General features: G+C 42.7%; 1 protein-coding gene across 1 annotated transcript in view; it reads right to left on the minus strand.

Annotated features, from left to right (window-relative positions):
• LOC127663293 (netrin receptor UNC5A-like) overlaps positions 1-24583 on the minus strand; it is a 347540-nt gene that overhangs the window by 4795 nt on the left and 318162 nt on the right. Inside the window, exons 12-14 of the mRNA XM_052154807.1 lie at positions 10247-10396; positions 5396-5560; positions 1267-1445 (exon numbers count right to left, since the gene is read on the minus strand). Coding sequence (XP_052010767.1) covers positions 1267-1445; positions 5396-5560; positions 10247-10396 — 494 coding nt within the window. The remainder of the gene's footprint in view (positions 1-1266; positions 1446-5395; positions 5561-10246; positions 10397-24583) is intronic.

A 24583-nucleotide genomic window follows, 5' to 3' on the forward strand; every position in this document is an offset into this window, starting at 1 on the left:
TCCCTGTCATTACATTCGAAAAAACAAACCCACATATTATGAACATATTATTGTAGTTGGTCCATGTATGACATCTACTATTTTACATTCCCATGTATTCACAGATATTCTGGATCTGATGCTATTTACCAATGAAAGAAAACGAAGTTCTGCAGAATATAGGTTTTACACCCTTTGCTAAACAGCACTGCATTTTTATTTGATGAATTATCTACTCTGGCTCTCAGTCCTCTAAAAAGGGTAAAGTCCAGTTGCGTGTGACATTTACCATTGACCACCCTGAACCTTTCGGATCAAAGCTGATCAATAAGAACAAAGCAAGACCCTTTCTGCAATGTATTAGATGTTGCGAGATCCATCCCCCAAAGGAAGCTGAAGTGGGTTGTTCACTCTAATGGCCTTTTTCTGTATCTCAAATGCCTAGGGCATTATTTTCTACATGTGCTGTGTTTTTACTGATAAAAGGTTGTATTTTCTTGTAACCACTGCTTTTAAGACCAACAACAAAAAAAAAACATTTTCCAAGGAGTGTCATGAGTGAAATCATTAAAACTATTTCGACCTGAAATTTACCGTTTTGGGCTAGTGTGCTAATTGAACACACAATGCAACACTTTCAATTGTAATTAATTGGAGCAAGAAAACATTATTGGACAAATGAAGTCTGCCCATTATGTTCCATTACCAAGAGGAAGTTCAATGGGACAGTAATTAAATCACTGCCTTGCGATTTCCTGTGGAAGTCTGTATTTCAAATGCAAGTACAGAGATGCACTAACACAATCTGATTTGAGCTTTAATGCTTGAAATTAGTTTTGTAGACAAATATAAATTGAGGACATCAACTGCCCAGCATACATACTGTAGGATTTCCTTCAATACTGTTTATAAAGCATTGGAGGTGGATACAGATGGGAATCTCATGGAATTATCTGAGAGAATTCCCAGAGTGTGCAAATGGTGGCTACTTTGAAGAAGCTAAAATACTTTATAAGAGAGTTTTGAGTTAACATTTTGGTACACTACATTATTCCCATATTTGCACAAGTTTTTATGAATTTACTACTGTTTGAAATCAGTAATAACAAAGAATGTGAGCAGGTGGAATAGCAGGTGTGTCCAAACTTTTGACTGGTAGTATAAGATGCCGTACAGTGTTTTTCAAAATAAAGTTACCCAAACCAAAATCACAACACAGATTTTGTAAAAGAACATCCATTGTTGATCTCGAAGAATGGACCTTCTGAAATCCATAAGACATCTTACCTGTCGAGCTTGAGGCTCTGGGCCAGTAGTCTCCAGTCTGCTCCGTTGGGGCAGGGGGTGTCCAGACTGTTACAGATCTTCTGTCGGATGAGGTATGGGATCTGGAAAGCACTTGGGCCAGCCAGGGCAGGAGTACAGTTGTCCATCAACAAGAAATCAGAGTCAAGTGGTCTGATGTCCTGGACAGTAAACACATCAGAGGAGTTAGAGAAGATGATTTAGACAGAAAGTGCTACCACAGTTATTTACAGGTGAAGGAAGGACGCATTACAATGCTGGTTCAGGACTTCACAGGAATTGCACTCTTAAGATCTGTGGTGGTTTCCTAAGATAGGTTTTGAATTCTTTTTAAAAATGGTCAAAATGATTCAAATTCCACTCAAATTCAGATTCAAATCAAAATAGCACATTTAAATTAACTGAATTAGGCTTTGGATAACAGTTAAACAATCTTATTAATAATCTTATTAGAAAAAATTGCCATGTGTACATGACTATACAAATTTACATTTCCCATTCAGATTCGCTGATCAATGTTTAGGGAAATGGTTAAAAATAATGTGCAGATGACCTGTGGCCTATGTCATAAAGCAGGATTAAGCAGCTAGCTAGGTAAATTCAAACTTATTTTAAGCGAACTCTGAAATCGCGGTACCAGTAAAGTTGATAGGCTTTCATCGGGGTTCCTAAACATAGTAACATACACTAATCGGCAAACCTGCTCCAGGGCAAGTTATGTTCCTGATCAGAGATCTCATCCAGATTCTGGACCAATCAGCCGAGAGCAAAGTGAGAGTCACTACCTCCAGTATCTCTCACTCCAATTTAAAGTGCACTTCAACAAGACAATTTTATAAATTATAAGCTATTTATGATCATTATTTATTGCAAGAAATATACTTTGTCATTCTTGCATTTGTTTAAAGACACATTTTCCCCCAATCATTTTCCCACAATGGCCATAAAATATGTATGAATAAACAAACCATAAATAAATATAATATACAGTATATTATATATTATATAATAATATATAAACCTAAATATAATTTCAAGTCAGCAGTGGGGATTTCTTTAAGACTGCAAGGGAAGCTCAGCTTCCCCTATAATGTCAAAAAAATAATGGTCAAATATGTACTATTGTGTAAACAATTTACATGACTAAAAATGCGTTAGAACACGTTCATCTCGAAGACGAGTTCGTTCAGAATCAGCTACATTACATATAGCAGGTCGGCTGACTCGATTTACTTCTCATACATTCCCGTAGCGTCAGTGCATTTCCCTGTTGAAGCCGAGCGTCCATTGACTTCAATGGGGCTGCTCTGAACAGTTTATTTCAGTGCTCCGAAAATAGACGGTCATTGGATAAATGCTGTGATTATGTCCCGCCCACGGACGCTCAGCGTCTCTGGGGGTGAATGAGGAGTGGGCTGGCCCGGACTCCGGGCTTCCGCGTGATGATTGGAGGATCTGTCGAAAGACTGCATCTCCTTTTGATTGACAGCGAATCTGTACTATAAGAAGTCACTGAAGCTATTTCGCGCTCAGTCCCATCGCGGATTTCTCAAGTGTAGTCGAAAGACAAACTGCTGCAACCTATTTCTTTATATTTGTTTGGCGAAATTGCTAGTCAATTTGCATAATACATTTCACAAAATTATACACCACATTCCTAGTTTCAGTTTTACCAAGTTTAATATATTTTGTTTAGAGCGTTCGTTCGTTCGTTCATTCATTCATTCATACAGTAGGCTAGGCTAGCGTCGTACGGGTGAAACTGCACACGATGGCAGAGGGTGCTAATATTGTCGCCCTGATTTTGGCGAAGCCATTTGAAAGTCTTCCTTACGAGGAAAAAATTAGAATTAAACAGCAGGGCAGATCAACACCTAAGATTGATTTAGTGCAAAAAATAGGGTAAATAAGTTTATAATGTAGGCCGAAAATGAGCTTCCCCTCTTTGAAAGACCAGCAGCCGCCACTGCAAGTCAGATATTAATACAATATTAATAATGATCAAATGACTTTAAAATATAAAAACATAATCACTCCACAATATACTGTATGAAAAGTGTGAATGCCACCCAAACCCCTTCTTATTAGGATTTGCTGGGAGAGATGCCATGAACATACAGTATTTCACTTAAAGTTCAATAAACACACATTAGCACACAAAATGTTTTTATTGTTTCTTATGCTGCTAGAAAGAAAGAACAAATAAGTCTTTATTACTGCATACCATCTACTCATTTTCCAATTGCTCACATTTTTATTATTCAATAGTGTATTCATGTCTAATAGTATAGTATGATATTAAGTTTCAATTAATACTAAAACTTTTAATAAAAAAAAAATATTTCAAATACAAATACAAAACTTTTAAAATTACAAGACTGAATGTTCTTTTTGTGGACCTATATAAAGTTACATTCACATAGATATATGATCTATTTTAATGATCTATTTTCGTGCTCAAGCAGAAGCAGCAGCAATGTTTCTTCTTGCTGTGTTAATGCCTTCAGATTATTTATCATTTACAAGTGATCTTCTGTGCTGTTTAAATGTATTATAATTATTCATGATTTCATAGTGATTATTCGTGTTGTGAAAAATGTGTTTTGATTGATCATATTTTTGAACATCCTCTTGTGGTGTTGTAACTGTTTAAATACTTATAATTAATCATAATTTTCATAAACATCTTCAGCGGAGAAGTAAATCTCACTGACTCTCTCGTGAGATGTGACTCATGCTGTCTCGCACTCTATTGGCTGTTCACTTCATTCATGTGAATGCGCTCGTGAACTAATTATAACCTCAGGATCAAACTCTGAATTGATAGAGAAAGTTGGTCACAAGCGTCTTGATACCACTAATACCTAATGAAGGCTGATTGGATTTGATGAGTTTTGACAAACTAAAACCAATCCTAGAATCCAGAACTAATCAGCTTTTTTGTGATATTTGGCACAGGCCAACTCAAACCCAAACTAAAACTGAATCCCAAACCCAAACCCAAACCCAAAATAAAAAACTGAAACCCAAACCAAAACTCAAACCCAAACCCAAACTAAAATCCAAACCCAAACCCAAAATAAAAAACTGAAACCCAAACCAAAACCAAAGCTGAAACCCAAACCCAAACTAAAATCCAAACCCAAACCCAAACTCAAACCCAAACTAAAACTCAAACCCAAACTAAAATCCAAACCCAGTGATGATTTTGCTACAGACTGTTTAATGCTGCTCAGAGCAGGCATAAATGCATTTACACAACATTTTTAGATAAGATTGTTCCCTTCACATTCTTGATTTTTGAACAAAATTAGATAAAATATGAGGTATGATGTCCTATCTCATTAAATATAAAAAGGGAGGTGATGCCTTTCTTTCCCCTTTATTTTAAATAAAATTTAATGTAAATTATTTAATTACAGATTTTATTTATAGAATATGTTGTGAATGGTTATTCAAAATAACATCGTGGTTTTTTATTTCTCTTTCTTGATGTACAATTTACACATTGTTTTCAGTAAAAAAAAAAAAAGGTAACTATTGATTAATAAGTGAGCACTTGGAATACTGTATGCAAAAAAAAATGGTATGCAATAATAAGATTTATTTGTTCTTTTTATAAAAGACAGTTTTTGCATACTGCTTATTGCTTATATTCTTATAACTTCAAGTAAAATAGTGTATGTTCATCTCGAGTCCATGAAAGACAGAAGGGGTTTGGGTGGCATTCACCCATCTCTATAGCAATCTTGAGCTTTTATTATTTAAAAAAGATTTTTTTTTGCAGGTATCATATTAATCCATTTTATTGGCTGTTTTATAGATTACCTAATATATTTTTTATATTTTCACATATATTTTTGCTATGGCTAAAGAGAGAAAAATGAAAAGCAATGACATTTTAAATAAAATACAACTAAAAATAAAATACATGAAAAAATCTACATTTAGATTCTCAAATAAATAATTTTTAAGATTTTATTTGTAAAGTGTGCTTTAAGGACTAGCTACAGCCCTGGGCACAGAGCAGCCTTAACTCAGCTGTGTAAAGACGCCTTGACTCCACTGTTTTCAGGTACATCAGGCGGCAGGGGAGCTCACTGTCTGGTACCTTTGAGATGTTGAAGTCAAGAGTGAAGCTCTGTCCCTCTCCTTCTACCTGCCACACACACAGCGTGCAGGTGAGATCACAGGTGCTCAGGCTCTGTCTTTCCAGTGTGAAGGTGCAGTGGAGGGTCCGCTGAGAGCCGCTCCAGATGTGATAGAATGGGATCTCCTGAAGGACCAAAGAAATTTGATTGAATTGAATTATTATTACTCATAAAGACATGAGCAGGTCCACATGGAATCTGTGCCTGCAGAACCTAAGAAGATCTCCACAGAATTTGAAATCTGCCATTTATAAAAAGTCTATATCTGAGTGTTAATTTATTAAATTCGGCTCCATTTAATACCTTTGAACTTATTTAAAGATTAAGGATGTCATTTTTTCAATATTAAAATTCTTCCTCCAGTTCAAGCTTAATTTTCAGACAACTATAAGTAAGCCTTTTTGTAGGTTGATTTCCATGAAAAGTGGCCCTATGCTGTTTGTTTGAGAATCCCAACCAGCCCGACACATCAACCTTTGCTCAACCGGTGGTGTGAGTTTGGGGCAGTTCTGCCCACAAAGTTTATATTGGATTAACGTCAAGGCTTTGTGATGACCACTCATATACCTTGACTTTGTTGTCCTTAAGCCATTTTGCCACAACTTTGGAGGCATGCTTGTGGTCATTGTCCATTTTGAAGACCCATTTGCAACCGAGCTTTAACTACCTGTCTGATGTCTTGAGATTTTGCTTCAATATATCCACATAATTGTCCTTGCTCATGATGTCATCTATTTTGTGAAGTGCTCTAGTCCATCTTGCAGTAAAGCACCCCCACAACATGATGCTGCCACCCCCATTCTTCATGGTTGGTATGGTGTTCTTCGGCTTGCAAGCCTCACCATTTTTCCTACAAACATAGCGATGGTCATTATGGCCAAACAGTTACATTTTTATTTCATTAGTCCAGAGCACATTTCTCCAAGAAGTAAGATCTTTGTCCCGATGTGCACTTGTAAACTATAGTCTGTTTTTTTTATGGCAGTTTTGGAGCAGTGGCTTCATCCTTTGCTGTGCAGCCTTTCCGGTTTCGATATAGGACTTATTTTACTGTGGATATAGATACTTGTCTACCTGTTTCCTCCAGCATCTTCACAAGGTCCTTTGCTGTTGTTCTGGGATTGATTTGCACATTTCGCACCAAACTATATTCATCTCTAGGAGAAAGATTGCATCTCCTTCCTGAGCATTATGATGGCTGTGTGGTCCCATGGTGTTTATACTTGCTTACTATTGTCGTACAGATGAATGTGGTACATTCAGGCCTTAGGGAATTGATCCCAAGAATGAAACAGACTTGTGGAGGTCAACATTTTTTTTTCTTGGCTGATTTATTTAGATTTTCTCATGATGTCAAGCAAAGAGGCACTGAGTTTGAAAGTAGGCCTTAAAATACATCCAGAGGTACACCTCAAATTAGCCAATTAGCCTATCAGAAGCTAACTGGCTAATTTCCTGAAAGCCTGACATAATTTTCTGGAATTTTCCAAGCTGCACACTTAGTGTATGTAAACTTCTGACCCACTGGAATTGTGATATAGTCAATTAAAAGTTAAACAATCTGTCTGTAAACAATTGTTGGAAAAATTACTTGTATCGTGCACAAAGTAGATTGTCAAAACTATAGTTTGTTAATATTAAATGGTGGTTAAAAATTTGTTTTACTTCTGTATTCGAATGTATTTTCTCACAACACCTGGACCATGCCAAAGTTTACACATTTTGGTAAAAAGTAAAGCTGCGATAGAAACAAACTTTGCGTTTGACAAATAGAATTGAGAGAACAATTCAGTCTCTGCAGATAATACACTCCTTTCTGCTTCTTTAATAGTTCTGCACTTGCAAACAATAGATCCTGTTGAATTTGACAGTCAGTAGGAGATGCAGACAAAGAAAAAAGCCCAACACCTGATGATTTATGATACTGTGGCTACTAGTGCGAGTCTATGAATGCTCTTCTAAACCTATTGCAGCAGACATTTTCAAACGGAGCAGGAACACGTTTCCTTGTCACTGAAAACAGCCCAACGTCTATCAAAGCTAATTGTTCTCCAAAGGGATTTAAAATCCTCTTAAAATTGATATTTTAGTAAATATAATACAGTAGATATTATTTAATGTCCTTAGTGAAATAACAATACAAACTCAAATTAAAACAAGACATTTAGTCTATCAAATAAATACAAAGTTTTTTAAATACAATATGAAGGTCTGATTAAGACATTTGTTTTAGCTTTATAACACACCCAAAGTGGTCTTGTCTCACACTGTGTTATTAATTGTGTTGAGTAACACACACACACACACACACATTCTACATAAGACTACGCATTAGTCAATCAAATGGCAAATCAATAAAAGGCATATGCAATACCTCAATTCGCTCTAATGGGGGAGCTGTTGCACAGACTTAAAAGTACCACTGAAGGGAAAGCAAGCCTATACAGAAAAATAGATGACATTGAAGTGAGAAAATGTTTCCTTTATACACATTTGTGCTGTAACACTGTTAGCTGGCATCTACAAATCCTCTGAGGAGCATATCTACACCAAGATTTTCCCCTACAATCCAGAAATGGCCCTTAGATGTCTAGCATGCATGATCCAGAAGGGGAAGTACATGAAATCAGGCTCTGCAGCCTTGAACATTTCCATATTGGTCTATATTTAATCTCCTCCAGTGGGAAAGCGTCCTGAGGTGGGCATAGTGGGTTAGAAAGACTGCAGAGCTCTCCATCCTTCTTAACTCAAGACGCCATTAACTCGTAGCCAAGGCTGTGCATGTTATTAAGAGCAGACGTCAGAGGGTCCCTACTCGCCAATTCACTCTATAATGGGCTTCTTTAGCATTCCCGTGCGTTCAGAAATACTCTAATGAGGCGAAACCAGAGATATTTCCAATTACAGCAATCTGGAGTACACACCAGATCACTCACCCTGTTGGAAAACCCACAATGCCCACATAACACACAAGCTCTTAAAATTCACCTCCAAGAAAATAGTTTAGCTGGCTAACCCTAATGCATTCATTCACAGAGACAGTTTTAAAAGTAAAAATATCAACAAGATAAACATAACATTAGCAGTAGGGTTAGGAACAGAGACAACTGGTTCTTGTTCACAATCCATGACGCTTGGTTTCATTAAAGGGATAGTTCACGCAAAATTTAAATCCGCTCATCATTTACTCATCCTCATGCCATCCCAGATGTGTACAACTTTCTTGTGCAGAACAAAAATGAAGATTGTTAGAAGAATATCTCAGCTCTGTAGGTCCATACAATGCTAATTAATGTTAAAAAATCAGCAAACAAGTAATCCATATGACTCCAGTGGTTAAATCCATATGATATGATAGGTGTGGGTTAGATATTTTAAACATATTACTATAAATCTCCACCTTTGACCAGCCCTGAGCAGTAGGTGGTGATACGCACAAAGAATGCGAATCGCCAAAAAACTAAAGTAGAAGAATGTGAAAGGACTTAAATATTGATCTGTTTCTCACCCAAACCTATCATATCTCTTCAGAAGACATGGATTTAACCACTGGAGGTGCATGGAGTACTTTTATGCTGCCTTTATGTACTTTTTGAAGCTTCAAAGCTTTGGAACCTGTTGAATTGCATTGTATGGACCAAAACAGCTGAGATATTCTTCAAAAATATTAATTTGTGTTCTGCAGAAGCCAGATTACTACACATCTGGGATGGCATGAGGGTGAGTAAATGATAAGACAATAAATAAACTACACATACTTCTATTATCTGATTGATGATTGCATTCAACAACAAAAATAAACATGACCAGTCTAGTATTATTCACAAAAAGATCGCTTTTTTTAAAGAATCAATAAAAAGACTGAAAAATCTGTCTAAAACTCATAATTTTTTGGTTTGAACTAGTGTGACGACCCACTGAATCCGTCGTTCCTGAAAATCTCACTGTGTTCTATTAAAATGCGTTCACACTGCCTGCTACTTTGTCGCTGCATGTCACCAGTGGCTGGCTGTTATGTCGATAGTGGTGTGTATGGAGAGTCTAAACAGCACTGTTTCTTTACAATTAGTATTATTATTAAAATATTAGGATCACGTTAGATCTACCATCGTATTGGCTGTTGCTCCCGAAAGTCGCACTTAATTTGCATAAAGTTAAACATTTCTGAACTTTGTCAGGTCACTGGACACGCCCACATCTGGTCGCCGACGGTCCCTTATGTCCTCAGCTAGCATAGTCTTTCTCGGATGCCATGTTTGTTGTTTACAGAAGCATCGCAGAGATTACGTTGCTACGGGGATGCTGCTTTCTTACAAGCTGCACATATACGAGAGTAAAGTGTACACCGCTTATCCGGTACATTTAAACAGGAACCCAGATTTCTCACAGTAAGCCACATTCTCACAATAACCCGCTTTTTTGGTGTCCATCTGAATGTACCGACTGAACCGTTTGCTCGACAAATGTGATCAACTTGTGTCCACACTCAACAGCACCTCCCAGTGCATTCTGTTATAACTGCCAGTTTTAGTTTTTGTGTTTAGGATTTAACATGCATCTCAGCATAGTATTTTTACTATTCAAATAATTATTTAAGAACAAACATTCGAAAATGTGACTACTCGTGCATATCCCTAGTTTAGAGTTTTTGAAGAAATGAACCAATTAATTGCTTACTTATAGTTGTCTGCGTATTTAGCTGGGATAGGTGAGAGTAGGAAAAGAATGAAAGAATGGAAGAAAAACTGCTTAAACCATATGGAACCTAAATATAATACACAGGCAACAGAGGATGTTATATAGGAACCCACCTGATATCCGGCGATAAGTTTGCTCCTCCAGTAAGACTGGGGCATGTCATGAATGGAGAGGCGCAGGTTGTGGTAGCTATCTTTGAAGAGCAGGATGTGCGGCTCATCAATCAGTCTACCTCCCAGCTGTCTTTCCATTTGCATCACCTCCTGCAGAGCAACAAGGCACAGCACAGTCGGTCAGGCCACAGCACTCATACCCTCACACCCATTCTGATCCCACTATGTTCAACAATTGTCACGGCAAGGTCACGCCAACTCTGCAGTTCTGCCAAATTAAGGCCAGTACTGCATTCATGGGTGGTGCGATAATTAAGGACCAGACTGAGCTATTTGTCAAGATCATTGTTTGTCCATCTAAGCAGTGTTATTACCAATGAGCACATTTTAGCAGTAACCAGTAATCAGTTTATACAAAAAAATTAATAAACATGACAATTCAAGAAATCTGTGTTTACATGAGATTTATAATAATCTGATTGTTCTCTGGTAAAGGTGTTTACAGGCAGAGAGAAATTGAAGTAAATGGCATAAAATGTATGTGTGCCAATCGTTTTTTGTTTAAATTGTTTATGAACTCACTCCGATTAAGAAAAACCAATGAAGGCATTTACATGACCTTAAACATAGTCGGCTTTTTAAGCATAAATCAGTGTAAGATCTTGCAAGTAAACATATGTTAACTGAAAGATAAAAAACTGAAAACAAACTAAAACAAATTTTTTATGACTCAAACTAACTAAAACAAATAATTGTAGTTTTACAAAGTGAAACCTTAAAACCCACCATAGAACATAAAAAGCACCAGAGAGCGATAGCCCTGAGAAAGTTTACATTGTAAAATGTCATTAAATTATATAAATTAACGCATTGACTTTAGCAGCCCTCAAGTAAAACTGAAATAAAAACTAAATGTACTGTAAAACTAGAAAACAGTGTTCAACTACGTTGAAAAGACAAATAAAAAATAACAATAAAAACTAGATTAAAAATGAAAGACTATAATAATCCTGCACCGAATATCATCTTAATTACATTTCTCTGCCTGTGCCAGGACAAATTTGTTCTTGCACGTCTAATGTTTTCGTCTCAGTGGGGTTGATGTGGCAAGACCATTTGTTGCCATCAGAACGGCCATCTGGAATTAGGTAATAATATCCGTGCACATCCACGTTGATCTATCAATTCATTTTCAGGGCACATCTCTCATGCTAAAGGAGTGCGCAGAGCAGAGGTCTCGGAAAGAGAAAGACTCCCATCAAAGACCTCGGCTCACACAGAAGAACTGCAGCTTAAACAACGTGATGAATTGGAAGCCAAGGTAAGAGGACTGGCAGACCTTCCCAATGATGACGGCAAACTTTCATAGCATTCAAACTTTTAAAATAAACAATAGCACAAAGGTAAGGAATAAAGGAAAAAGACACAGGTGAATCATTCCTGAGAAACAAGATGTGGTGGGTATAAAAGAAGCGACAACAAATTCAGGAGAGAGAGAGACGCGGAGAACAGTAATTACCATATGTTTGATTTTTCAGCATGTGTAAATGTGGATGCACATGAGTTATAATCGAGATCACTTCTAATTAAGATGGAGAATCTCAGTGATTTTTATATGCACATGGATGATTCAATTTTCTGCACTCTTTACCAAGTATCAGCAGGCCGATTTAAATTAAAACGGTACGGAAACTGTTAATTATCCATTTGCGATACATTTAGCATGCTATTTCTCTGTGGGATTAAGAAATGTTAAGTTAGGGTCTGTCTCAATACCTAGTGAGATGCCTTGCTGTCTACTGGGTGCATAGGCAGTCGCCTTCTCAGGGAACATCCTAACTTAATAGAAACCACATGATGTAAGTAACCAATTTGGAACACTCTACACAGGCAATATGTGGTGGGTGTAATTGGTTATAAAGTAATTAGCTACAGTAATCGAATTACTTTTAAGGTCAAATATAGTGCAACGCATTACATACAATTCTTGTATTCAGATTACAGTTACCGACTTACAATTAAGATAATTTCTTTTAAGTGCATTACTAAAGTTACATACTGTATATTCCTAATAGAATGCATGCAAAACATGAAATATGTTCATAAGTTAGTCTGTTTGTGTTTCTGTGACAGCTAAAGAGTCACTAACGTTTGGTTACGTATGTAACCTCCGTTCCCCGAGGGAGGGAACGACACGTTGTGTCGGAGAAGCGACACTAGGGGTCTCTCTTGAGCGCCGCTATCCACCTCTGATCTATGAAAAAAGGCCAATGAGAGTTGGCAGCCGTATTTGCATGTCCCGCCCCCGGACATACGGGTATTTAAGTGGCGCAAAGTGGCGGGAGTTCATTCAGGATTTTTCTGAGGAGCCGGAAATGGTCCGGCCACAACAGTGGCTCTGTTCAGCGACATGGCGGAGGAAAGACACAACGTGTCGTTCCCTCCCTCGGGGAACGGAGGTTACATACGTAACCAAACATTCCCCTTCTGTCGCTCTTTCCACGTTGTGTCGGAGAAGCGACACTAGGGGACCCATTCCAATCTTGCCATGTGCTGAACCGTGTACGTGGACTGCCGATACAGAGGCGGGCAGGGATTCATCCAGTGCCGCGCATCATCTGTACCTGGCTGCACGTAACTTTCCCCAATGCCCCATACGAACATCGGGATCCTTCTAGTTACCCTGAGAGGGGAACAAGGCGATGTTTGCCAACATGGGAACGGGCCAGACTGGCTGGGCCTCTTTTCTCTCTATGTTTCTCGCATAGAGCAATCACAGCTGGGGCCCTTACACGCGTATAGTGAAGGGGGTCTTACCCAGACCCTGCGGAGACCACACCTGCCCTTTTTCTTGGGGAGGAAAAGTGGTAGACACGTCACACGGCCGTCTTAGGACTCGTGTGGAAAGTATGGTGCGGTGGTAGATCCAGCCTCGAAAGGGGGGAGTTGCTACAGCACGGCGACCAGGGCAGCTGTAACTGCCTAAGGGAGACACGGGGGTCCGCTCGTAAGGGGACAGAACCGTGGAATTACACACAGGGGGAGTCCGAGCAGGAGGCGTTACCTGTGGAGCACCTATACCAGTACAGGGTAGCCATTAGGGTACCCGCAGTGGCTTGGGTCGGCGAGTTCCTCCGCTGAACCGTGGACCCGGAGGGCTGGGGAGGAATCGACCAGGGTCCCGACTCGGAGTGGGGCGCCCTGGGAAAAAAGGCGCACTACTTAACCTTGACGTCAGGAAAAGGGCGCAGGGTGCAAGCGATCCACCCGGCCGGTCAGTCTACGTGTTACCGAGTTCTACGGGCTCGGACCTGAGAAAACACGAGACGCAACCGACTCAACGCGGAGGTTGTAAAACCTCGCGAAGGTGTTGGGTGTTGCCCAACCCACGGCTCTACAGATGTCTGCTAGGGAGGTGCCCTTGGCCAGTGCCCACGAGGATGCAACACCCCTTGTTGAGTGAGCTCGGACCCGCAAGGGTAGGGGCACGGCCTGGGTGTGATAAGCCAGTGTGATGGCGTCAACAACCCAGTGGGCGAGCCTCTGTTTGGAGACAGCATTCCCTTTCTGCCATCCCCCAAAGCAGACAAAGAGCTGCTCAGAGCGTCTGGTGCTCTGTGTGCGCTCCAGGTAAATGTGCAGGGCGCGCACTGGACATAGCAACGAAAGGGCTGGGTCTGCCTCCTCCCGGGGCAGCGCTTGCAGGTTCACTACCTGATCTCGGAATGGTGTGGTAGGAACCATGGGCACATAGCCCGGTCGCGGCCTTAGGATCACAGACGTATCCGCCGGACCGAATTCCAGGCAAGTGTCGCTGACAGAGAACGCTTGCAGGTCCCCGACCCTCTTGATAGAGGCGAGTGCGATCAGCAGGGCCGTCTTAAGAGAGAGGGCCCTGAGTCCAATTGATTCAAGCGGCTCGAAGGGGGGTCTCTGGAGTCCTGCCAAGACTACCGAGAGATCCCAGGAGGGAACTAGGCCTGGCCGGGAGGGATTCAACCTCCGGGCACCTCTCAGGAACCTGAGGATCAGGTCGTGCTTACCCAAAGACTTGCCGTCTACAGGATCGTGGTGGGCGGCAATGGTGGCATCATACACCTTGAGGGTGGACGGGGACAGCCTCCTGTCCAGCCTCTCCTGTAGGAACAGTAGAGGGGGCTCTGGCTTGGTTGATTGTATTCACAACGGTCACCGGTAAGCCGGCTAGCTCTTCCGCATCCCGTCCAGGGACCAGATGTGGAGGTTCCAGAGGTCTGGGCGCGGGTGCCAGAGCGTGCCCCGTCCCTGAGAGAGGAGGTCCTTTCTCAGGGGAATTTGCCAGGGAGGAGCTGTCGCGAGAAGTCTGAGTTCCGAGAACCAAGTCCGAGTGGGCCAGTAGGGGGCCACTAACGTGACTTGCTCCTCGTCCTCCCTGACCTTGCACAGCACCGGTGCAAGAAGGCTCACTGGGGGAAATGCGTACTTGCGCAGCCCCGAGGGCCAGCTGTGTGCCAGCGCGTCTGTCCCGAGGGGAGCCTCTGTTAGGGCGTACCAGAGTGGGCAGTGGGAGGTTTCCTGGGAGGCAAACAGGTCTACCTGGGCCTTGCCAAACCGTTCCCAAATCAGCTGGACCGACTGGGGGTGAAGCCTCCACTCCCCGCCGGGCAGGCGTTGTCGTGATAGCGCGTCAGCTACAACGTTGAGCTTGCCGGGGATGTGAGTGGCACGCAGCGACTTGAGTCGCTGCTGGCTCCATAGGAGGAGACGGCGGGTGAGTTGTGACATGTGGCGGGAGCGTACGCCGCCTTGGCGAATTATGTACGCCACCACCGTGGTGCTGTCCGATCTCACGAGGACGTGTTTGTCCCGAACTAATGGGAGGAACTTCCTGAGAGCAAGAAGGACGATCAGCAACTCCAGGCAGTTGATGTGCCAACGCAGCGGGGCCCCTTTCCAATGGCCCGCTGCTGCGTGCCCGCTGCACACGGCACCCCACCCGGACCGGGAGGCGTCGGTTGTGACCAAAACGCGTCGGGACACCTGCTGCAGGGGCACTCCTGCCCATAAAAAGCAGAGGTCTGTCCAGGGTCGGAGTGTTTTGAGGCAGGCGGGGGTGATCCTTACCCGATGCGTGCCGTGGTGCCATGCTTGTCTTGGGACTCGAGTCTGGAGCCAGTGCTGGAGTGGTCTCATATGCATCAACCCCAGTGGCGCGACCGCCGCAGAGGACGCCATATGCTCCATGAGCCTCTGGAAAAGTTTTAGAGGGACCACTGTGCCTGGCTTGAAGGAAGCGAGGCAGTCCAGCACCGACTGAGCACGCTCGCTCGTGAGACGTGCTGTCATCAAGACTGAGTCTAACTCCAACCCGAGAAAAGAGATGCTCTGAACCGGAGTGAGCTTGCTCTTTTCCCAGTTGACCTGAAGCCCCAAGCGGCTGACGTGCCGGAGCACCTGGTCTCTGTGTGTGCATAGTAACTCTCGAGAGTGTGCTAGGATGAGCCAGTCGTCGAGGTAGTTGAGAATACGGATGCCGGCTACTCGTAGCGGGGCAAGGTCCGCCTCTGCGACCTTCGTGAAGACGCGAGGGGACAGAGACAGGCCGAAGGGGAGGACTTTGTACTGAAACGCCTGGCCGTCTAACGCGAACCATTAGAAGGGTCGGTGTCACGGCAGAATTGAGACGTGGAAGTACGCGTCCTTCAGGTCTACCACTGCGAACCAATCTAGATGCTGAACACCAGCCAGAATATTTCTCTGCGTGAGCATTTTGAACGGGAGTTTTAACAAGGCCCGATTGAAAACTCGCAGGTCCAGGATTGGTCGTAAGCCGGCGCCTGTCTTGGGTACAATGAAGTAAGGGCTGTAGAAACCCTTCCTCATTTCGGTTGGAGGGACGGGCTCTACCGCGCCCTTGGCTAAGAGGGTCGCGATTTCCGTGCGCCGTGTACTGCAGAAAAGCGGACGCCCCTGAAGGAGGGCGGGAGCCGGGCAAACTGAATTGCGTAACGCGTTGGGAAGCGAAAACCACGCTTCCCAGCTCTGCGCTAGGGGCACCAAAGGGACGAGTATTTTGGACGTACCCGGTGGGGCCTCGCAGCGGGGCGGAACAGGTAATGCAGCGTCGGGCAGCTTCGTTGCGGCCTGAGGCTGAGGTGCTGAGAATAGACTCAAAGCACTTACCTTGCTCCGCGCGCCCGGCAGGGGGCGGGTTCATGACTGAGGAAGAGGTCTGATGTTGGCGTCCTCTGGACTCGTCTGAACCAGCCGGCCGGGGGACAGTCGTGGGCAGGCGGAAGGCGGGATCGCCGCGTCCGGTGTACCGGGACTGTCGTAATCTGAAAGCAGATTGCCGTGAGAACGGCATTTGCGGGCCAGGTGACCCAGAGGCAAAGGAAATAGCTCTTTTATTGAGAATGTGGGTACCACAGCCCCTGTCAGGGGGTGTGGCAAATGAAAAAACAAAGGATTCTCCTCCCGGCCCTCCACCGGGGGACGGAGCAGTCTTACCACCTCCAGAGCTAACGTCTTCAGCTCTGGGTTGACTGTCTCAGGAACGCTTGGGAGCCTTCCGGGTCCTAGAGGGGGTTCGTGAGACAGGGGCGTACGCCGCCTGCGGGGTGCTCGACGCTGGGGCTGAGAGCTGGGCCCGGGTTGGGGCGGAGCAGGAGCTGGTCTCTTCGCTGCAGGGGGGCGCCCTCGGCGAGCAGACGGGGCAGGACCCGTAGCGGCAGGTGTGCGGCGGGGCATGATGTGAGAGATGGCCTCCGTCTGCTTCTTCACCGCGGAGAACTGTTGGGCGAAGTCCTCGACGGTGTCGCCGAAAAGGCCAATCTGGGAGACAGGTGCGTCTAGGAAGCGGTTCTTGTTGGCCTCACGCATCTCGACCAGATTGAGCCAGAGTTGGCGTTTCTGGACCACTAGGGTGGCCATCGCCTGTCCGAGTGCCTGCGCTGTGGCCTTCGTCGCTCTCAGGGCGAGGTCGGTCGCTGAGCGCAGTTCCTGCAGCACATCAGGATCAGGTCCACCCCCGTGCATGTTTCTGAGTGCTTTGGCCTGGTGGACTTGCAGGAGGGCCATCGCATGCAGGGCGGAGGCAGCGCGTCCAGCCGCACTGTAGGCCTTCGCGTTGAGCGAGGATGTTGTCCTACAGGGCTTGAATGGGAGTATGGGGCGGCCACGCCAGGAGGTAGGGCTACCGGGGCATAGATGGTACGCAACTGCCCTATCGACCTGGGGAATTGCCCCGTATCCGTGGCGCTCTCCGCCGTCGAGGGTGGTGAGAGTGGAGCGGGTGGCACCTAGACGAGCGGAGAGCGGGGCTCTCCACGTAGACGTCAGCTCGTCATGCACCTCCGGGAAAAACGGGACCGGGGGGATGCGTGGCCGCGAATGGCGCGCTGCCCCCAGGAACCAGTCATCCAACCGTGAAGGCTGTGGGGAGGATGGAGGGTTCCAATCCAACCCCACGCTCACGGCGGCCCGGGAAAGCATGTCAGACATCTGAGCCTCGGCCTCAGCCTGGGCCTGCTGGCCCGAAGGCGGCAGTCCAGGGGAGTCCTCGGCATCAGACATCACACTCTCCGATGCAGTGGCGAGCTCATCTGCTTCAGGCTCAGGAGGATAGACAGCCGGGCCGTGAGGCGAGCCGCTATCGCCGCGAGCGTAAATGGGGACCAGCAAGCGTGTCGGGGAACGGGAGGTTCGCGGGGGGCTACCCGGCGAAACTCCACCCGCTGCCGCCCCCAAATCGCCCCCAGCGCCAACCGCATCGTCCTCAATCCCGTGGGAAGAAGGAGCAATGCGGGGTGCAGCTGGGGTGGCTTGCTCTCTGTTGAAAGCAAGCCGCGACAGCAACGTGGTCATGGTCATGTTCTCGCAGTGAGAACATGAGTCATCCACAAACACCGCCTCAGTGTGATCGCAGCCCAAACACACGAGACAGCGCCTGTGGCCGTCTGAAGCGGAGAGCACTCTACCGCATCCAGGAACAACACAGGGGCGGAAGGCATCTTGAAAAAGACGTGTCCTGAAAAGGACGTTCAACGCCACTGTGTTTTGCTCTTTTAGAGAAATTCACTCTTTTAAGGGAAATAACTCCTTTAATACACAGTATGTGTGTGTCTCTGCGCCGTCGAAGCGCTCAGGGGCAACAATGCACGCCGTGCAAAGTAGGAGAAAGCCGCTGTTGTGCGCCGTCAAATCCAACAGCATGCAGACCGTCAGAGAAACAGGAACGTAATAGTGGTAACTCGCAGCAAACTGCAGACAGACCATCGGCTCCGAAGAAATTTTCTGAATGAACTCCCTTATTTGCGCCGCTTAAATATCCGTATGTCCGGGGGCGGGACATGCAAATACTGGCTGCCAACTCTCATTGGCCTTTTTTCATAGATCAGAGGTGGATATCGGCGCTCAAGAGAGACCCCTAGTGTCGCTTCTCCGACACAATGTGGAGAGAGCGACAGAAGGGGAACAAAGCTTATTATGGGAATAATGTGTGGTGCTGAGTGTATGACTTGCATACAAAAATAACAAATGGATGAAGTAATTAGTAAAGTAATCTTATTACAATTTTAGATAAGTTATTTGGAATTTGTTGTGGTTTATTTTAAGTGGTTAGGGCAGTTGCTAGGGCGATTTACCCAACACTTTCAACTAGCCTAGCATTGGAATTCATACTGGTGTAAGCTGGTCTTTTCAGCAGGGACCTGCTATACTGCCTTAGAATTGGGTCAAAACAAGGTATTTTTGGAAAATACTTTGCATTAGCTGTGCACCCATGATGCCTTAAAATGCTGCCTGTGTAGTTTTTGTGATAATGCCAGCATGTAGCTTCATATTACAAAATAAGCTAAAACTAAAACTTCCAGATGAGAGCTTTCTCTGTTCTTCCCATAAAACGCTCCTTTATCTTTATTACAGACATTAGATGGTTTCATGGGAGATCATGAGAAGTGTTTTAACTATTTTCACTATCACAGCTGGAAAGTCAAGACACAATCTCCCTCTATAGAGTAAGTCAAAACAGTGGCATTGTTGGCCTTTCACAGTTCTCCTTTGCCAAAGTGTGAGAAGCTAATCTTAAGAGCGGCAACCGTAGGTCAGAGTTTATCTCGCAAGTCATTAGGTCACATGTCAGTCTAGGCAGAGGCCATTAAAAACTGAAGAGGCATATTATCTCTTCTTCATATCTTTGAGACAGACAAAAGACACTTTATTTAGGCAACAAAGCACCTCATTTAACATTCCTCTCGTAAACACGTTTACTCTTTGGATGGAAATTAGCATTGAAAATCACCGCTTGCAGACTTTGATCCTGATACTGACCTAACAGCAGATATAGCTGCCTAGATCTGACACAGAAGAGCCTGCCAATTATCCCATTATGCATAACTAAGAGCATGAATACCAGTGCAGAAGCAGGCCAGTCTGTCCACCCTATATTTATTAACAAGGCCAGCTCAAATTGAGGAGCATAAACATGTCAGTCTTGGCCCACCGCTGCTGCATCCCAGCCAAGAACTCAGCATGCCATTTGTGTGTTTGTTTTCAACATATGTCTCTGGCTGAGGGACTATTGGACTTGTTTTACACCATTGTTTTCTTAATAAATCGTCACAGAAAATTTGAACCCTCTATTGCAGAGATTAACAACCTTTTATCCTTGAAGCCCCCCCACTAACATATAAGAAAGTCTGTGCATCCCCAGTGGCATTGTGTGTGTGTGTGTGTGTGTGTGTGTGTATATACTCACTGGCCACTTTATTAGGTACACCTGTACATCTACTTATTCATGCGATTATCTAATCAGCCAATCACTTGGCAATTACAATGCTGCATCATTTTATACATGTATAATGTTATGGTGCAGGTATGGGTCAGGAGCTTCAGTTAATCTTCACATAAACCATCAGAATGGGGAAAAATGTGATCTCAGAAATTAAGACTGTGGCATGATTGTTGGTGCCAGATGGGCTAGTTTTGAGTATTTCTGCGGATCTCCTGGGATTTTCACGCACAACATTCACTAGAGGGCTACAGCAGAAGAAGAGCCTTCCGGGTACCACAGCTGTCAACTAAGAACAGGAAAATGAGGCTGCAGTGGGCACAGGCTCACGAAAACTGGACAGTAGACGATTGGAACAAATTGCCTGGATTGGATCTGGATTTCTGCCTCAGATTTTTGTTCTTGGCTGACAGAAGTGGAACCCGACGTGGCCTTCTGCTGTTGTAGCCCATGCGCCTCAAGGTTCGATGTGTTGTGCATTCTGAGATGCTATGCTGCTCACTTCAATTGTACAGAGGAGTTATCCGAGTTACCGTAGCCATTCTGTCAGATCAAACCAGTCTGGCCATTATTTGTCGACCTCAGTAATCAACAAGCCGCACACTGGTTGTTTTTCGAACCATTCTTTATACACTCTAGAGACTGTTGTGCATGAAAATCCCTGGAGATCAGAAAAAAATTTATGATTTGGCCTTTTTCAGGTATGTTGCCTGATGGACATACCATGTAGTTGTGGAAAGAAATTAATCAAGTAATTTGCTGATGTCAGAATACTAAAAACTAACTGCAACAAGACTGGCTAGCCAACTGCTTGAAAAACTTGCAACTAGCTAGTTTTTCTTTCTTATTTATACTAAAACGTAAATACTAAAAAGGTGGATACTTTAATAACTATATACAATTAATAATAATAATTAAAAAAAATATATATATAGTTTCACAATATAGATGTTGCGGATGTAGAAGTAAAATGAAATATACTCACTATCAAATATGAATAAAATAAAAAAAATGCTTCTCTAAACGCTTCTCCATTATGTATGCCATGACATAATGTGACCAAGAAAAGATTTTTATTGAGTTATTCCAAGTCAACCATTATATTGCCATATTGTATGCAAACTCTGCTTGCAAAGTGATAGTTTTAGTCAGTATACAATTGTTACTACAGTAAACATTACTATAGTAAACTTGGAATGTTTAAAGGTCCAATTAGGAGATTTTGTGTTTTAGTCATAATTTTAGACTTTTGCCAAACTTGTCCATTAAATTTAGTCAGTACTCCGTCATGCGATGTTTATTCATTTTAGTCCATTTGACTCAGACTAAAATGGCAGAAAATATAATATATATATATTATATTAGTATATATATTATATATTTTATATATATATATATATATATATATATATATATATATATATATATATATATATATATATATATATATATATATATATATATATATTTTTATTTATTTATTTATTTATTTTTTTTTTTCCTTTTTTTTTTTAATATTGTGCAGAACGAAAATAAAATTTAAACTGAAAATGTATAAACATTTATTATTTTAAACATGTATCAAACTTACTGGGGTATTTTGGTATATTTTGGTACATTTTTTACTTTAAAAGCAGATACAATAGAGAGATGATGTGAAGTTCTAATGGATGAAAACAAGATGATGGCTTGGCTCTATGAAAATAAATAAATAAACTTCTATTTTTGACAGTGACTAGCCTAGATGAATAAAAAAAATAAAAATCTAGGACGAAGACCACCCTCTGACTTTAGATTCCTCACTGGAAGACTGTGAGCCGAAGCAAGAGAGGTTAAAAAGGGAGAGAGTGAGTGATATAATACAAAAACGAATGGAGAGGACACAGAGGCAGCTTAACATTGGTGTCTTCGGGTCAGAAGAGCGGTAAGCTTTAGAGAGACAGATAACAGGATTATTGGAAGTATGGCAAGAGTCCTCGCGAGCCCACAAACCCCTTCATCCTCACAGGCCTGGACATCTCCTGCAGTGTGCTGAGCCACGGCTCTGACGGACTAGCACTGCACTCCATTTGGGAATACAAGTGACTCTTATATAGTTTATCTCACTATGCTGTCTTTGACAGAAGGAGGTTAGATGCTCTGGCACAACTCACGCTACAAACGATCCTCACCAAACACACACAAGCAAAACATTTAAAAGCAAATCTGGCAAAAGTGCAATGTGCTAGCGGTAAAGTTCATGCTGACCTAAACTTGTATGAAGATAAAACACTTTCATTTTTCAGAAGGCTGAGGGACCACAGAGGTTGAAAATGCAAGCTTTATGAAGATTTTAAAACCTCTTTTCTGCATTTGTTTGATTTACCTTTTTTGGAGCTAGTGTGAGTTGTGCCTGCCCACCCAAACTGGCCGCTGTGCTAAAAGTGTGATGCTAGGTTATTGCCAAGCACATTGCTATGCGGTTGCTAGGGTGTTCTGGGTGGTTGCTAGGCAGTTGTTTGGGTGGTTGCTAGGGTGTTGCTGGAGTATTGCCAAGCAAATTGCTATACCGTTGCTAGTGTGGTTGCTCGCTGGTTGCTGGAATGTGCTAGGTTGCTACTAGGGTATTGCTAAGTACATTGCTACTGTATGTGGATGATAGGGTTTTCTTAGTGGTTGGTAGGTTATTGCTAGGCAGTTGTTTTTGGTGGTTGCAAAGGCATTGCTGTGGTGTTCAGGGTGGTTGCTAGGGCATTGCTTGGTACTAACTGGTTGCTGGGGTGTTCTTGGTTGTTGCTAGAGGTAATGCCAAGCACATTACTATGTGTTGTTCCGTTCGGGTGTCTCAGGTGGTTTTCCAGGTTATTTAAAGGCAGTTTCATTTTACTGGTTGCTAAGGCATAGCTTTGATGTTCTAGATTTGATGTTCTGGTGTTGTTAGCTAGTTGCTTGAGTCTTCTGGGTTGTTGCTTGGGCATTGCTAAGCACATTGATATGTGGTTGCTAGGGTGTTCTAGGTAGTTGCTAGGGTATTGCTATGCAGTTGCTAGGGTGGTTACAAAGGCATTGCTGTGGTGTTCTAGGTGGTTGCTAAGGCAATGCTAGAGGGTTGCTAGCTGGTTACTGGACAGTGGCTTTTGGTGGACTTGGTTGAAATGAGAAGGCAGAGCGCCATCTCAGATTTAAAGTATTTTTTTAATGTAAATTCCTATTTCAATTCTATTTGACATTTAAATAGCTTTCAGATTAAACCCATACAAATCTGAAATTTAACACGAAATATGATATACAAAAGTTGGCCTACATAACAATTTATGATATAAAAAAGGTAACATGCACACAAATGCAACAAAAATTTTTCAAATGAATAAAAATGGCTGTTTTATTTAAAAGTAGACATTGTAAGCTTTCTTTAGACATATGTTTCATGTTTGTGTGATAAGTATTCATGGAGTTTCAGTTAATTTTTGTGACGTGTTTCAGATATATGCTTGCAAACCCAGAGACTGCTGAAAGCTCACCCTTTTTATTTTCTTTATTTTACAAAAGCACAAGTTTTTGTTGTTATTGTGAGTGTACACAAATAAAAGTAGACACTTTATAGTCTCTAATGATGTCTTACACTTATCTCTATGCCCCAAAATGATGGAGAATTTAATGTTGTTTCCACTGTAATTATGAAAAAATCCAGCAGGAAGCGCCGGCGCATCTGTCGACCCCAGAGGTTTTAAATGTGGCAGCTCGTGCCTTCATAAAACCTGTGGTGTTTACCAAGGAGAAGATGATAAATAATAAAAAAATAAGATGACTATAAAAATAATGGGCGAACAGATAAAATATACATGAAATATGCTTGTTGTTGTTTCATTGTACTGCAATTGACTGCCCTCGGAACAAAACAGCTGGGATAGGCTCCAGCACTCTGACCCTACATTGGACAATTAGCTATAGAAAATGGATGGATGTATTCTTGTAGGTATTGTTTTTGAAGCAATATAAAAATACTACTTATAATGCAATGCATAAACTTGATGATTTGTTATTTGATTTGGTTTAATAAATAGTGTTATTATAAACTATTTATTTATAGTGTAAATTAAAAGGTATTTTATATGCCTTGTACAGAAATCTAATATATGGCAAACATACTGTATATACATTTATAGTTAATTTTTTGCCAGCAAATAAGTACACTGTGGTTATAAATAAGATGATAATAAACTATTATTTTAAGGAAAGTACATCTTACATATAGGAGAAAAATTCAAATGTAAAACAAATATTCTCCTGCAATGTAATCTGTATGAAACAAAGAGATGTATAGTTTTCCAGGCTCAGCTAATTTATCTCTAATGGGATTACACCCGCCAGCAGAGGGCGCTATTCATACGGTAATGTGCTGAGGCGATTGATGCAAATGGTGAACGCCCCTGACTGTGCCTTAAAAACAATTTAGTAAATTTCTCTGCGCGTTTGAAAGACAGCACGATACACAAGTGAGAAAACTCCTGGATAGTGACGAAGAGTTACAATTTTCCACAGAAGAAGAGCGGGACTCCGATGAACGTTTGTATTTTGAAGAGAGACTT

This window comes from Xyrauchen texanus, chromosome 23, assembly GCF_025860055.1.
Source record: "Xyrauchen texanus isolate HMW12.3.18 chromosome 23, RBS_HiC_50CHRs, whole genome shotgun sequence".
NCBI classification, from domain to species: domain Eukaryota; kingdom Metazoa; phylum Chordata; class Actinopteri; order Cypriniformes; family Catostomidae; genus Xyrauchen; species Xyrauchen texanus.